General features: G+C 45.4%; 1 protein-coding gene across 1 annotated transcript in view; it reads right to left on the bottom strand.

Annotated features, from left to right (window-relative positions):
• lamb4 (laminin, beta 4) overlaps positions 1-13,769 on the bottom strand; it is a 103,230-nt gene that overhangs the window by 50,216 nt on the left and 39,245 nt on the right. Inside the window, exons 12-17 of the mRNA XM_078234709.1 lie at positions 10,048-10,160; positions 8,113-8,192; positions 6,972-7,122; positions 4,747-4,875; positions 1,258-1,437; positions 344-465 (exon numbers count right to left, since the gene is read on the bottom strand). Coding sequence (XP_078090835.1) covers positions 344-465; positions 1,258-1,437; positions 4,747-4,875; positions 6,972-7,122; positions 8,113-8,192; positions 10,048-10,160 — 775 coding nt within the window. The remainder of the gene's footprint in view (positions 1-343; positions 466-1,257; positions 1,438-4,746; positions 4,876-6,971; positions 7,123-8,112; positions 8,193-10,047; positions 10,161-13,769) is intronic.

Below are 13,769 nucleotides of genomic sequence, written 5' to 3'. Positions count from 1 at the left end.
TAAGCTTTCGGAGCACAGCTCCTTCGTCAGATGGAGTGGATATCTGTCCATCTGACGAAGGAGCTGTGCTCCGAAAGCTTATGGTATTTGCTACCAAATAAACCTGTTGGACTTTAACCTGGCGTTGTGAGACTTCTTACTGTGCTTACCCCAGTCCAACGCCGGCATCTCCACATCATGAAAAGAACTATCCAGCTTAATCCCACTTTCTATCCCTGGCCTATGATACTTTATAAGAAAAGCTAATTTTTTGTATGGCACATCATTAGAACCATTAATACTTAAAAATAAGTTGCAGCATAACATCAAAAGAACGGTCGAGTTGTTTGCAGTGGGTACTAACCTGGCAGCAGCTGGCATGACGACTGTATAAGCTTCCTGCGAGGGCAAGTTATTTCGGCACCGGCTGGCACTTGGCTGATTTGTCGTCTGAACTCGGACACTGGCCATCCAATCATCTGTTGACTGTCTCCGCGGAAAAGAAACATATGGTCATTCACTTCACAAATCGTGGTGCATATGTGATTTTGTTTTTAAACTGAGAATCCTCAAAGAAGGGCTGAGATCCAAAGTGCACCGTGAAGTCGAAAAAAGTAGAAAGGAAATTTTGGAAAATAATGATCAGTTAACACTGAGTTCAAATTTTAAAAAGGGCAAAGATTGTAAGTGGAAAGAAGACTGAATAAGGCAACCAGTAGCACAATTTTGACACATTGGAAATAAATGAATTAAATGAGACAGTGTGATTGTTGATTTTGTGCATTGAGTTGAACTCAATTTATTAATATGAAGGGAGGAGGAAGAGGTTGAAGATTGGGATGTCTCTGTGATAGCCCCTATGGTTCAATAGCTGAGCTGTTGGATTAATTTAGACAGCTCTAGCAGTCTAGCGTAGGCATGATGAGCTGAATGAGTTTCTATCACGCTGTGTAATTTTTCCTGGTCTGTGGCAACTTCAGTGTGGAATTCTGGTGTTTACAGCATGGGAGGATCTAAAGAATAAAGTCCCAACTGAGGAGAGCTGACCTCAGCAAAGTAAAAAACACAGAAGAAAGGCTGTAATGGAAAGAGAAAAAGGGAGGAGAAGGAAAGAGAAAGATTCCAGGCTAGAAACTAGACTTTTCTTGCATCCTTTTTCACAAGTGTAAGAGGCATGTAGGAGCAGCACTTGGGAGGCTGTGGGCGATTCGGTGAGCAAACAGTTACATTCGGTACGTCTGGGAGAGTGAAAGCTAAAGCATGCAGTGCTTTGAATACCTCTGATTCATAGCGAACGGCAGCTGTGAAATCCATCGGGTATGGAATGTTGTCAATAATGAATCGCAGTCCCATTCCATGTGGAACACGAGCAAAACCCAGACCTGTCCAAGTCATGGGTCTATCAGGCGTATGTTCTCTGGAAACAATCTGTATCTGGGATTCTGGATTCACGGTTTGCTAAAGAAAGTAATGTTGTCAATATAAGCCTCATATTGTTTTACCTGTCGCACAAGTTCCTAAAAGAAAACCTTGTGGAATTAGATGTTATAAAGTTTGTCCCTCTAACATATACAACAATTATCCACAAGGCCAATGTCTTAAGTATACACAAAGGAGGAGTGCACATAGTCTCACGAGGCACTGATGTTTCCAAAATAGTAGATTCTGAGCAACAAAAAAGCTTGTACATGTATGATATTGCTTACAGGTAGGATGGACATGTGTTAACTAATTTTAACCCATTTACTTACATTTGGCCTAATATCTTTACAATAAAGGGGAAAAGAACACTGAAGGTAGAATTTTAACCTTGGCGTGTGGATCCCAACTGCGCGGAACTTGAAGTGAATGCTTTCCACTCCCTTCCTTTTTACTGGTTCCCATTTGATCCCAATAATAATTGAAAGTGTTGGCAGAATGTTGGCAGGGAGTCACATGTGATCATGTGACATGGGAAGCTTTTCAGTGGTGAAACATGCCGTCAGCAGTGCAGCAAGTACAGGCGGGTTATAATAGAGCCTCCTTGACAAAGTGTGCTTTTCAAATTCAAATTTCACTTATAAATAGTTCATGTTACACTGGTTTCATTTTATTTGTTGAGACCAGCTTAGTCAGAGATCCAAAAGTATTGGCTCACCTCTTGGCTGGCACGCATTGATGGTTATAGGGAAGTTAGGGACATTTCTTTAGTGTGGAAAAAGCAATGTTGTGTATTTGCATTCATTCTTTATTGAATGTGCGCATTAGTGGGACACTGTGGGTCATGGCTAAACTTGCAGGCTCAGTCGGTCTTCCTTCTATGCATTGTAAAGGAGATTGTTGGAGATCACTCTCAGTGGGGTTAATTGAAATGTTGTAGGTAAAGCAAAGCCCTGTATGGACTCTGCCAGCCAACATCCAGAGCTGGGCCCACATGCAGACAGTGCAGACACTTCCCTTAAGCCCCTCATTTTTTTATCATGACTGAGTGTACCCACTACCTCCTACCACACCCAGGACATCTTGCCCTTCCCATTTCATTTCTCCATGCCCCTGACCCCACTCTCTGGACCCTTTTATGTCTCTTCCACTCCTCCATGGCTTGGACCCCTTGCACAATTCTCCTCACCACTGACTCGCTCTAGTTGGCCCTGAGCTTCCAAGGGCAAGCTGCCGTTCTCCTGCTCCCCTCGCCTGTGCCATAGAGTTTAACAAGAAAAACTGCCAACCTCAGACACAAGTTTAAAGTTTATTTATTAGTGTCACAAGTTGGCTTACATTAACACTGCAATGAAGTTACTGTGAAAATCCCCCAGTCGCCACACTCTGGCACCTGTTTGGGTACACTGAGGGAGAATTTAGCATGGCCAATGCACCTAACCACAAACCACAAAGCTAACTGCTGCACACCACCTTTAAAGAACATGAACTGGGTGCCACAAGATTCTCATGCACCGCTGGCTTTACCATGAAGGTAGGGTGTATTTATAAAAAGTAGTTTTAATATGATGAGTTTTCATGGCATGAGAATGTACTAAAAGTTGGAGCCCATCACAGGAGGGCGTGAGGCCCAATCCACCAGAAACACGCCACTGAGTAAGTCTCTAAATTTGAACCCGTTGCCCCCAAATCAAAGTTTCAGCTCTTGCCTAATTAATTCTCCCCACCCACCGTGTTTCCCACTTTTGCAGGCCCGATAACACCGCCCCCTGAGAATGGGATCATGGGAGGAGAGGGGAAACGCTGATGATCATAGAGGAGGCATTTGGGGAGATTTTTAGAAGGGGGCGAGATGGCCGTGCAAAGGAAATGGAGCAGAACATTCCAGAACGTAGGAATGGAGGCACTTTCTGATCGAGAGAGTAACCCCATGGCTTCCTCAGCTGTCTTCACGGCTGGGAACAGCAGCTTGTCTGCTGCATGCTGGGTGGTCTGAAAACAGACTCATCCTGTCATCACTAACTGTATTCTGCTGCTGGAGAAATAAAAAAAAGGAACATTGAAAAAGAAAAATAAATGCCTGGGGGTAAATTTCTGACTTTCAGAACTTCTGGTAAGCACACTTCGCAATTTTTTAAACTTTAAAATTTTAATTTATGATCAATGGGAACATAACATTTAAAATGGTCCTTATATTGCCAGCATATGATATATACATACAATATATGTAACACATATCTGTGAGGGGTTTGCACGTTCTCCTCGTGTCTGCATGGGTTTCCTCCAGGTGCTCCGGTTTTCTCCCACACTCCAAAGATGTGTGGGTTAGGTTGATAGGCCAATAAAATTGCCCCTTAGTGTCAGGGGGTTCAACAAGGTAAATATGGGGATTATGGGGATAGGACTGGTTGCGATTGTTGTCAGTGCAAACACGATGGACCAAATGGCCTCCTTCTGCACTGTAGGGATTCTATGATTCATATGATGTCGTTCCACAATTACTGACCCCACCGAGGTGTGACTATCTGCAAATGAATGTTTGTGAATGTAGCCCAATCCATCACGCAAACCAGCCTCACATCCATTGACTCTGTCTACACTTCCTGCTGCCTCGGCAAAGCAGCCAGCATAATTAAGGACCCCACGCACCCCGGACACTCTCTCTTCCAACTTCTTCTGTCGGGAAAAAGATACAAAAGTCTGAGGTCACGTACCAACCGACTCAAGAACAGCTCCTTCCCTGCTCCCATCAGACTTATGAATGGACCTACCTCGCATTAAGTTGATCTTTCTCTACACCCTAGCTATGACTATAACACTACATTCTGCACTGTTTCCTGTCCTTCTCTATGAACGGTATGCTTTGTTTGTATAGCGTGCAAGAAACAATACTTTTCACTGTATACTAATACATGTGACAATAATAAATCAAATCAAAATGCGGCGTGATTCTCGTGGGCATAAAAATTATTACTAATGAGGCACAAGATTCGGTCCCAAGTCACATGGTGCCATCGGCGGAAATCACTTTGTTTTTCGTGCCAGACCCAACACTTTGTCATTTTTTGGCAAAATTTCGCAGGCTATGAAGAATAATAGATGCCGGATAATATGCTCAATCTTAAATGTTCAAAGCTATTGAACTTTACTGTTGTGGTCAAATGGCTAGTTTGATCCTTCTAATTGCCAATGCATGTGTACAGTCTCAAACATTGGATTGGTCTATCAATCCAATTCTCACTTCTCCCAAGAGAGAAACCCAGCAGAGGGGCTTTTCACCAATTATTCCATGAATAAGTTATGAATTTAACAACATGCGGAACACGTTGCTATGGAAACTCTGCATACCCTCTTTCTCTGACGTCGCATATGACGTTTAGCAATCCTGCGAAGCATCAGTCTGCCATCCTCCACTCTAACGTTATAGCCTTGCCTCTGTAAATATTCACCACACGGTGGCAGAGATGTTGGCCTTACCTGAGAAAAGATCTCATTTCATTATTTAAAAAATTAAGGCATATCGGCAGAATCAAGTAATGTTTATAAATCTAAGAAGCAAATAAGCATTATTAACACAAATAAACCTAAGGTAAGGTTTATGCGTGTCATTTGTAACTGTATCCATTTGTCTATTTAGAAAATATTACAATATTAGAATTTTTACATCAATGGTGTTGCCTCTCATGAAATAATATTTTTGAATACAGCACTTCAGTGATTTGAAACATCCTGTGCTCACGAGGAACAAATTTGTGTCTATGTTTGGGTCCCAAAACTCTTCACAACTAGGTTTTCCTCATGTCACGACTGTCTGGTGTACACCAAATGACTGGGACTGATCAGTCAACAACTCCATTATCATCAAGGTAGGATGGTAGATTAAGGTGAACTGGCTGGATCAAGGTCTTTTTGATCTATAAGGCAAAGATGCGAAGGGCAATTCTCCCAAAAAATCTAAGTGTCGAATTCGCATAAGAACTGGAGTAAATCACGCTGTTTTTTCCAGTGGGTGTTTCAAAATGAATCTTCCACACTCTGTGCACTGCAGAGTGCACTAGCATAAATCAGTCCAAAAATCTGGGGGTGGGGCCTATTCCCACTGGAGCGGCCGGCAGCATAGTGCTGAGTGGACCACTGCACATGCGCCAATCTGTCAGCGCTGAGATAGGCGCATGCGCAATAGCCCCGCACTGCCAGCCTCCCGATTGCTAGCCAACTCAATCGCTGGCACCCCCTCTCCCCAGCCTGCCTCAATGTCCTTCCCCCCAGCAGCCCCGAACCGCCCCCCCCCCCAGTAGGCTGACCCACCCACCCCCTACCCCAATGGCCAGCCCCGATTGCTGGCCTCCCTCCCACTGTCACTCAGCCCAAATGCAGAGTGGCAGCGGGACCCCCCCACCCCAGAGGCTACCTCCACCAGGTCCTGCCCACTTGGCACTGCCCGATGCCCGTTGGGCAGTGCTGAGGTGCTCCCTGGGCATTGGCACTTTGCCCTTTGGCCTGTGCCAGGGGCCCAGGCTGGCACTGCCAAGGTGGCAATGCCCAGGGGGTAACCTTACCCCCAGTGCTTGACCTTCTGGGGGGCCTCGATGGCCCCCCTTCACTCCAGCGGGGTCAAGCCACCAGTTCCTCGCAAGTGGGGTGCTATACTAAACCCTGCTGGAGTGAACCACTCCTGGCGGGGAGCGGGGGTGGGGGTGGGGGAGGGGAAGGGGGGTGCGGGTGGTGGAGGATAGTGGGCCCAGAGATTTCAGTCCTGGGTCCACAAATGAGACCTAAAAGAGATGGAGATGCGCATCTACATAAATTGTGCCGATCCGCACCACAAATCGGCACAGAGCTGACGGTGCCGGAAACCCGGCTGCCGGAGACGTGCAGAGGCTGTGACGCCCAACGCGAAGCCTGCGAAATGGCCGCTGCTCGAGTCTCCTGGCCCGCTGCGTTACAAAAGCAGCACAGCAGGATGGGAGATTCGCCCGATGTTTGGTGAGCAACTCAAAATTATCTTTCACAATGTTTTGATCTTTCATGATCTATGCCAAGTTGCAGTTGTCTAACTCTGGGTTCGAGTCCCACACCAGGACTTGATGGGCCAAGGAAGGTGCGCTCTTAACATGGCCAAACAGATTGAGTATCAACCTGCAAAACCCTTCCAATGGCTGGTGGTCAGAACAAGAGAGACTCCTGGTCAGCCATGCTTGATGCGGGCTGATGATGCCCCCCAAGCTATAAGCCTCTGGCGATAGACTAGCAACCTGTTCCAGGCGGGGGGAAATGCCTCACTCTGAGAATAGATGGAAGTCTGCCTTGTACAGGAAGAAAAACAACAAAGAGCTCCCACTATCAGTTTAATGCCTGCAATTTATTCACTTTAATGGGGGCCCAGGGGCTGATTTGGAACTGGATCAGGATTGACAAAGCATGATTAATATTCAGCCAGTGACATTACTACATGGCTCCTATACATTTAGGTGACAGTGAAAGCATTCAAGCAAGCGTGGCTTGTGTATTAAAATTCACGAGGGCCTTATTTAAAAAGTTCCAACACAAGAAAGGTTTTCAGAGATACCAACCAAAGCACCACTATTCCCTAGCTGCTCTGCAAGTTCAGCTTCATACAAATAGTAATCCAATGGAGCAAAGAAGTAACCAGGAGCCGGTTCGTTACATTGGCGGCTGATAATGTTGGGGAGACACCGACATTGTCCATCGTGCGAGGAACAACTGCAAAACATAGGCAACACGTTTTCAAATAACTGCACTGAACAGACAGCAAATGGTAGCACAATGCTGCAGTGTAATGTTCTCCCCTGTTCAGAACATTGCCTGCCACATAAACTCCCTTCCATTCTTCTTCATGAAGGCCTTTTCACAGCAGTTCAGAAGATTCTTCACTGTGAGCATTTCGGACAGGGAGACGTGACTTTGTAAAGATAATTGTAATTGTTTAAAAATCTATTCTGTATTCCTGTTAAAAAACAAAATTAAATCATTTATTTCAAGTAATAATTCTTAATTAATATCAAAGAAGCCAAAAGCAGACAAGCACAAATTGTTTGAAGTTTTACATATTCTGGTGGCTACGTTGGAGGAACCATTAACTTCAACTTAAGTCAGGAGGGATTATATGAGAAACACGGACAGAGTGGATAAGGAGCAGTTGTTCCCCTTATTGAAGGGTCAGTCAAGAGGGGACATGGGTTCAAGGTGAGGGGCAGGAGGTTTAGGGGTGATGTGAGGAAAAAAGTGCAAACAAAATATAATATTTTCTACCCAGAGGGTGGTGACGGTCTGGAATGTGCTGCCTGGGAGAGTGGTAGAGGTGGGCTGCCTTACACCCTATAAAAAGTATCTGGATGAGCACTTGGCACATCATAACATTCAAGGCTATGGACCAAGGGCTGGCAGATGGGATTAGGTAGGGGTTCAGGTGTTTCTAATGTGTCAGTGCAGACTTGGTGGGCCAAAGGGCCTCTTCTGCGCTGTATGATTCTATGATTCGATTCTTCCACTGATCAACAAGAACCTGTTGACATTTGGCCTTCATGGTTTTTTTTCATTCTAGCAAATCTCCAATGATGTGGCTCAAAGTAAATCCAAAGATGAACCAGTTTATAATGAGGAGAATGCTATACTTTGTAATGTGCATAATATGCTCAGATAAAGTTGTGTTTAACGCACTCCTTTAAGGCCAAAACTGACAATTATACTTACAGATTATCATAGGCCCCGCCAATGTCACAATCACAGGGGGAACAACCGTGGATACTGGTTCCGAGGCCCCAGTAGTTTGGCTGTAACAAAATATAGTAACACAATTAGAAGTAATATTACAATCATTTCAAAAAATGATGGAATGCAATGACCGCCTTCAGTCTGGTACGTTGACCATGTGATTGTTCTTCATGTGTGATCTAAGGTAATAAGCACTAGAAAGTCATCTAACAGACGGTATCTGGGGGTTGGTGTTGTAATGTTAACGTCACTGGACGAGGGTGGCATGGAGGCATAGTTTGGTTAGCCCTGCTGCCTCACAGTGCTAGGGAACTGGATTCGATTTCCAGCTTGGGTCACTATCTGTGCAAAGTCTGCATGTTTCCCCCGTGTCTGCATGGGTTTCCTCTGGGTGCTCCGGTTTCCTCCCACAGTTTGAAAGACGTGCTGGTTAGGTGCATTGGCCCTGCTAAATTCTCCCTCTGTGTACCCGAACAGGCGCTGGAGTATGACGACCGTGGGATTTTTACAGTAACTTCATTGCAGTGTTAATGTAAGCCTACTTGTAGACATTAATAAATAAACTTTAAGCTTTAAAACTTAGTAACTCTGAGCCCCGCAGGCTGGGGTACAAATCCCACCATGGCAGCTGGATGGAATTTAAATTCAACTAATAAATCTGGAATATAAAGCTAGTCTTAGTAATGGTGACCCTGAAACTATCATTGATTGATGTAAAAAAAACTATCTGATTGGTTCATGTCCTTTAGGGAAGGAAATCTGCCATCCTTTCCTGGTCTGACCTACACATGACTCCAAAACTACAACAATGTGATGACTCCTAACTGTCCTTTGAAATTGTCTAGCAAGCCACTCAGTTCAAGGGCGATTAGGGATGGCAAACCAATACTGTCTCCAGCTGAGCCTGGTGCTGCACTCACCAGATATCATAGCTGAAGCTGGAACTTTCACCGAACTTCCCTTTATCTCGCTAGTCCAGAGCTATTGAAACCGACTGCAGATTCTTCCCACCTGCTGGGTCCTTCGCTTGGTGTCCTTGTTTCAATTAGCTAAGGCAGAGATTGAACCCTGGCATTTCTCTTTTCATTCATTCGTTGACTCTGAGATTAGGCAGTTGAACTGCTCCCAAGAATCTAACATCGTTGCTTTTCAGCTGAATGCCTCACTCAACTCAAACTATCTTCTCATTATGGGACAGACGAGGTCTAAAGTTATGGAGCTTGAAAGTCAGAGAGGCCTGAACTTGGGCTGATAGTCTGCCAGAGAAGGCAGAATTTGGGCCTGAACACATTTCTGTCCTGCCTAGCTTCTGCTCCAAGCAGTGAGGGTTGTGGGACCAGTGGATGCGTTTTTTACCCCCTCCGCATATCAACGGGAAGTGTCTTGAGGAGTTCCTAGTCAACTCAACCCTTGGAATGTTCCCTATTTTGCCTTTGTAAGATCGAGACCGATAGAGACTGAGAACCAACATGGGATCTATGATGTCCTTGGAAGAGCCCCAAAAATGTCACGGGCAAAGTTAATCAATTACAGAGCAGAATAATTTCTAAAAGTATCAGCGAACTCCCTTTGGAGCATTTCCAGAATTTTTGCCCTGCTTCTCTTTGACCCTTCACGAGGGTTTTGCCTACAACACTCGCATCCCATGAAAGAAAAAGCAAAGACAACCCTCTAACCTGCCACTTGGGTGTCTGTCGACGGATCAGGGTAGTTGGCTCTGATGTGCTGGTCATCTAAATGAACCAATCCCTGTAATTTTGCTTTGCTCGTGGGGGTTGGTTTTCATTTCCATGGTTGTGGCTGAGAGTTCTGCTCCGATTGGACATTTGGCTTGTTGTGAAGTTTTTTTCCACACTGTACAGTGGTGAATGTTTGAAGATATTTGATAAGGTGAAAGATTGTAACAAGACATACCAGACACTGTTCACAGTTTCTCCCAGTGACATGTTGGTGGCAGCGGCATTCCCCAGTGAATGGGTCACAAGCAGATTGTGCGGACATGCTGCCACGTGAATCACATCGACAACCTGAAAAAAACATTCCAAATCAGTTTGTTTGTGGAAGACTAATAATCTGCATCAAAGATCTTGTAAAACAGCACCTACCGGGTCCACAATTAGTTCTCATTTGATTGATGTCCTCCAATCTACTCCCACTTCTAATCTGAGGTGCCTCCCGCCTCCTCCATCATTGAGGAAGCTTCCAGGAAGCTAAATTACCTCTCAATAGGACAGATTTAAATAACAGGGCCACCCATTGTTGAGGCCTGTGTTATGTTGAGGCCTCGGTTTTGTTCCCATGACACCAGCAAACAGTGGGCACCAAGCAGGCTCCCCACAGCAGCGCACTGATTGTAGAAGAAAAGAGGAGAGAAAATCACTTGACTCTTACACCGAACCAACCAATAATTGCAGCATTGGGGGAGGGAGGCAATTGGGAGCAAGGCCTGGGACAGGATGAAAGCACTCCACATGAGTCAAATAGGAGCATATTTGTCTGTTTATGGAGGAGCTTCCAGCGATCCCTGTAAGAATCATTCAACATCTGGTGCAAATCAGCATAGCATGTGCAAAACACATTTCACCCATTTGTACCTCAGAATTGCAGTTGGGATGTTATGGACATCGTGGAACTTTGTTTGCATATTATCAGAAATGGACTTGCACTGCAGACACCTTTCTCAGAACCCTACCTACGATGATGGGAGCCAGGGTGTCAACATCAATGGATGGCAAGTGACCCAACACCATTTTCAGGCTTCTACCAGTTTACTTAAGTCAGGCCGAGCAAGTTGGAATCAGGCCTGACAACTCAACTCCTAACCCCAATCGATGACTTGAACATTGCTCCCGTAATTTGTGGCTCTTTTACTACCTCCCAAACATTCTTGATCAGGGTACAGAGGAATTCTGTTAACTGTTAGGTAATGTGATTTCCTGCTCCAGTGTCTTACTATTAAAAGAAAATGCGGCCTCTGTTTTAATGGCACCATTCTTCATCCTCTCAAATATCGCATCTAACTGCCTCATCTTGGTTCTGAGAAAGCATGTGTGTTTGGCGGTGTGGGGGTGGCAGCAAATGAAGATTATACGCATCTAACTCAATAGATCAAAGCTAAGGTTAACAGGCTATGCTGATTGTTAAATACAAAAAATTGTCCTCTAAAGAGAGAAGGAGATCTTATACTTCATTGAATATTCAATTATTTCCTTCGAAAAGTACCGTGGTCTTAGGACTAATTGACTCTTGTAAATTTAAACTGGCTGGAAACTCACTGCCTACAGAGATGGTGGAGGCAATGATGATCAATGATTTCAAAAGGAAATTGGACGGGCATTGAGAGAAATTACTAGGCAGGTTATTTGGGGGATGTAACTGACTGGATTGGTCGACAGAGGACCAGCATGGACTCAGTGGGCTGAATGACCTCCTTTTGTGCCTATTGCCTTTATGGCAGGGCATCACGGTGGCACAGTGGTTAGTGCCTCACAGTGCCAGGGACCCGGGTTCAATTCTCGGTTGGGTCACTGTCTGTGTGGAGTTTGCACATTCTCCCAATGTCTGCGTGGGTTTCCCCTGGGTGCTCTGGTTTCCTCCCACAGTCCAAAGATGTGCGGGTTAGGTTGATTGGCTATGCTAATTGCCCCTTAGTGTTGGGAGATTTGCAGGGAAAATACGTTGGTTTACAGGGATAGGGCCTGGGTGGGATGTTGTCGGTGCAGGCTTGATGGGCCAAATGGCCTCCTTCTGCATGGTAGGGATTCTATGATTTTATGATCATGCTGTCACTGATACCATCCACCCACGGGTAGAATTAATTAAAAACTTAAAAGAAATTTCAGTAGAAGTCCAGATGATAATTGCAAAGAAAATGAATTTTCCCCAGACATCCACAAGGTGGTGCTCAGAGCAAGCTGATGTATGAAGTATTATTCATTCCATACTAAGTAAAGACAAGAAACTGCCTGGAAAATGGGGTACAAATATTGGTAGAAACTTAAAATAGGGGCAGTGAGGCTCAATTTTGGGGCCAATGTCTGGCAAAGATCCATTAAAAATTCTCTCCTGAAATTGGGGCTGGCCAACTTTCATGCGTCCCAAGTCCACTGGCATTGAAGCCTCCTTCAGGAATATCTTTGAATATTTCTCTTTACCAGGTATAAAAATATTGGAAATGGGGGGGGGGAAAAGAAAAGTCTGTTTGGCTGACAGTTGAGGATCATCCAATTGGGTAATGATCTTTGCGCTTTGCGATTGGTGTAGGAAGGCAGTGCATCACAAGGATGGATGTCTTGGCCAACGAATGGCTGGAGTGTGGGGGCAAGTCATGTGATGAAACCTCCAGGAATATGTTCAATCGCAGTTGGCAAACCTATTCAGGAAATTTCAGTGGAAATTGAGTTGCCCTGAATGAAGCATGTATGAGCTCACACCTCTGTTGAGGTTTCCTACACTTGGATGTGGCCTAATAGCCAACATTCACCACCGAATCGAGTACTTAAATTGGCATGGAGCTAAAAGGAGTGTGAAGACTCCGCAACACTCTCGGCAGTTGCAACCACCTCTCTAAAGAATTGTGGATGGGTTGCCCATGCTGCTGGTGCAATTAGAGGGCCAGCTCCATCAGAGAGGTTGGTGCTGCTGAGGCAGATCTGATAACATGAGGTCATCTCGAAACAGAAGTGCCCTCAGAGGCACAAAGTTTAACTAAAAATTCAGAGGGGGCTAGCAGGCGGGTCTGTCAGAGTGTGGAGGAAACTCCCCCGGCAATAGCATTTCAGCCACGGGTGCTACCAGTGGCACCCTCTTTAGGGGATGCAGCTTCTGGCTTCGATGGGTCCTGACGCCTGCTGCAAGGAGGCCGTGACTCCATGGAGCTGGCGGTCTCCACTAAAGTCCGGGGGGGGCGGGTGTGGCAGGAGTGGAGTATCAGTAGCTTGCACTGCTGCCTCACAGTGCCGGAGACCTGGGTTCAATTCCGGCCTCGGGTCACTGTCTGTGTGGAGTTTGCACGTTCTCCCCGTGTCTACGTGGGTTTCCTCCGGGTGCTCCGGTTTCCTCCCACAGTCCAAAGGTGTGCGGGTTAGGTTGATTGGCCATACTAAATTGCATGTATTAGGGAGATTAGTAGGGTACATGGGGTTACAAGAATAGGGCCTGGGTGGGATTGTAGTCAGTGCTGACTTGATGGGCCAAATGGCCTCCTTCTGCACTGTAAGGATTCTCTATGATTGCTCCACCACTGGTAAAATGGCAGTGGGCTGATAGAATCTAATTGGGGCCTTAAATATGCAAATTGACTGCCCACCACTGTTCAGTGAGCAGCTGATCCATTTTTTTTATTCATTGGATATGTGTGTCGCTGGCTGGGCCAGCATTTATTGTCCATCCCTGAGGGCATTTTAACAGTCTACCACATTGCTGTGGGTCTGGAGTCCCATGTAGGCCAGACTAGGCAAGGATGGCAGCATTCTTTCCCTAAAGGACACTTATGAACGAGATGGGTTTTTTGTGACAATCGTTTCACAGTCATCTTCAGATTTATAATTCCAGATTTTTATTGAATTCAAATTACACCAACTGCCATGGGTGGGATTCGAACCCAGGTCCTCCAGAGCATTACCTTGAGGTCTTTG

Source organism: Mustelus asterias, chromosome 19 (assembly GCF_964213995.1).
Source record: "Mustelus asterias chromosome 19, sMusAst1.hap1.1, whole genome shotgun sequence".
NCBI lineage: Eukaryota > Metazoa > Chordata > Chondrichthyes > Carcharhiniformes > Triakidae > Mustelus > Mustelus asterias.
The sequence above is the reverse complement of the archived record's forward strand: the minus strand, read 5'-3'. Positions and strand labels throughout refer to the sequence as shown.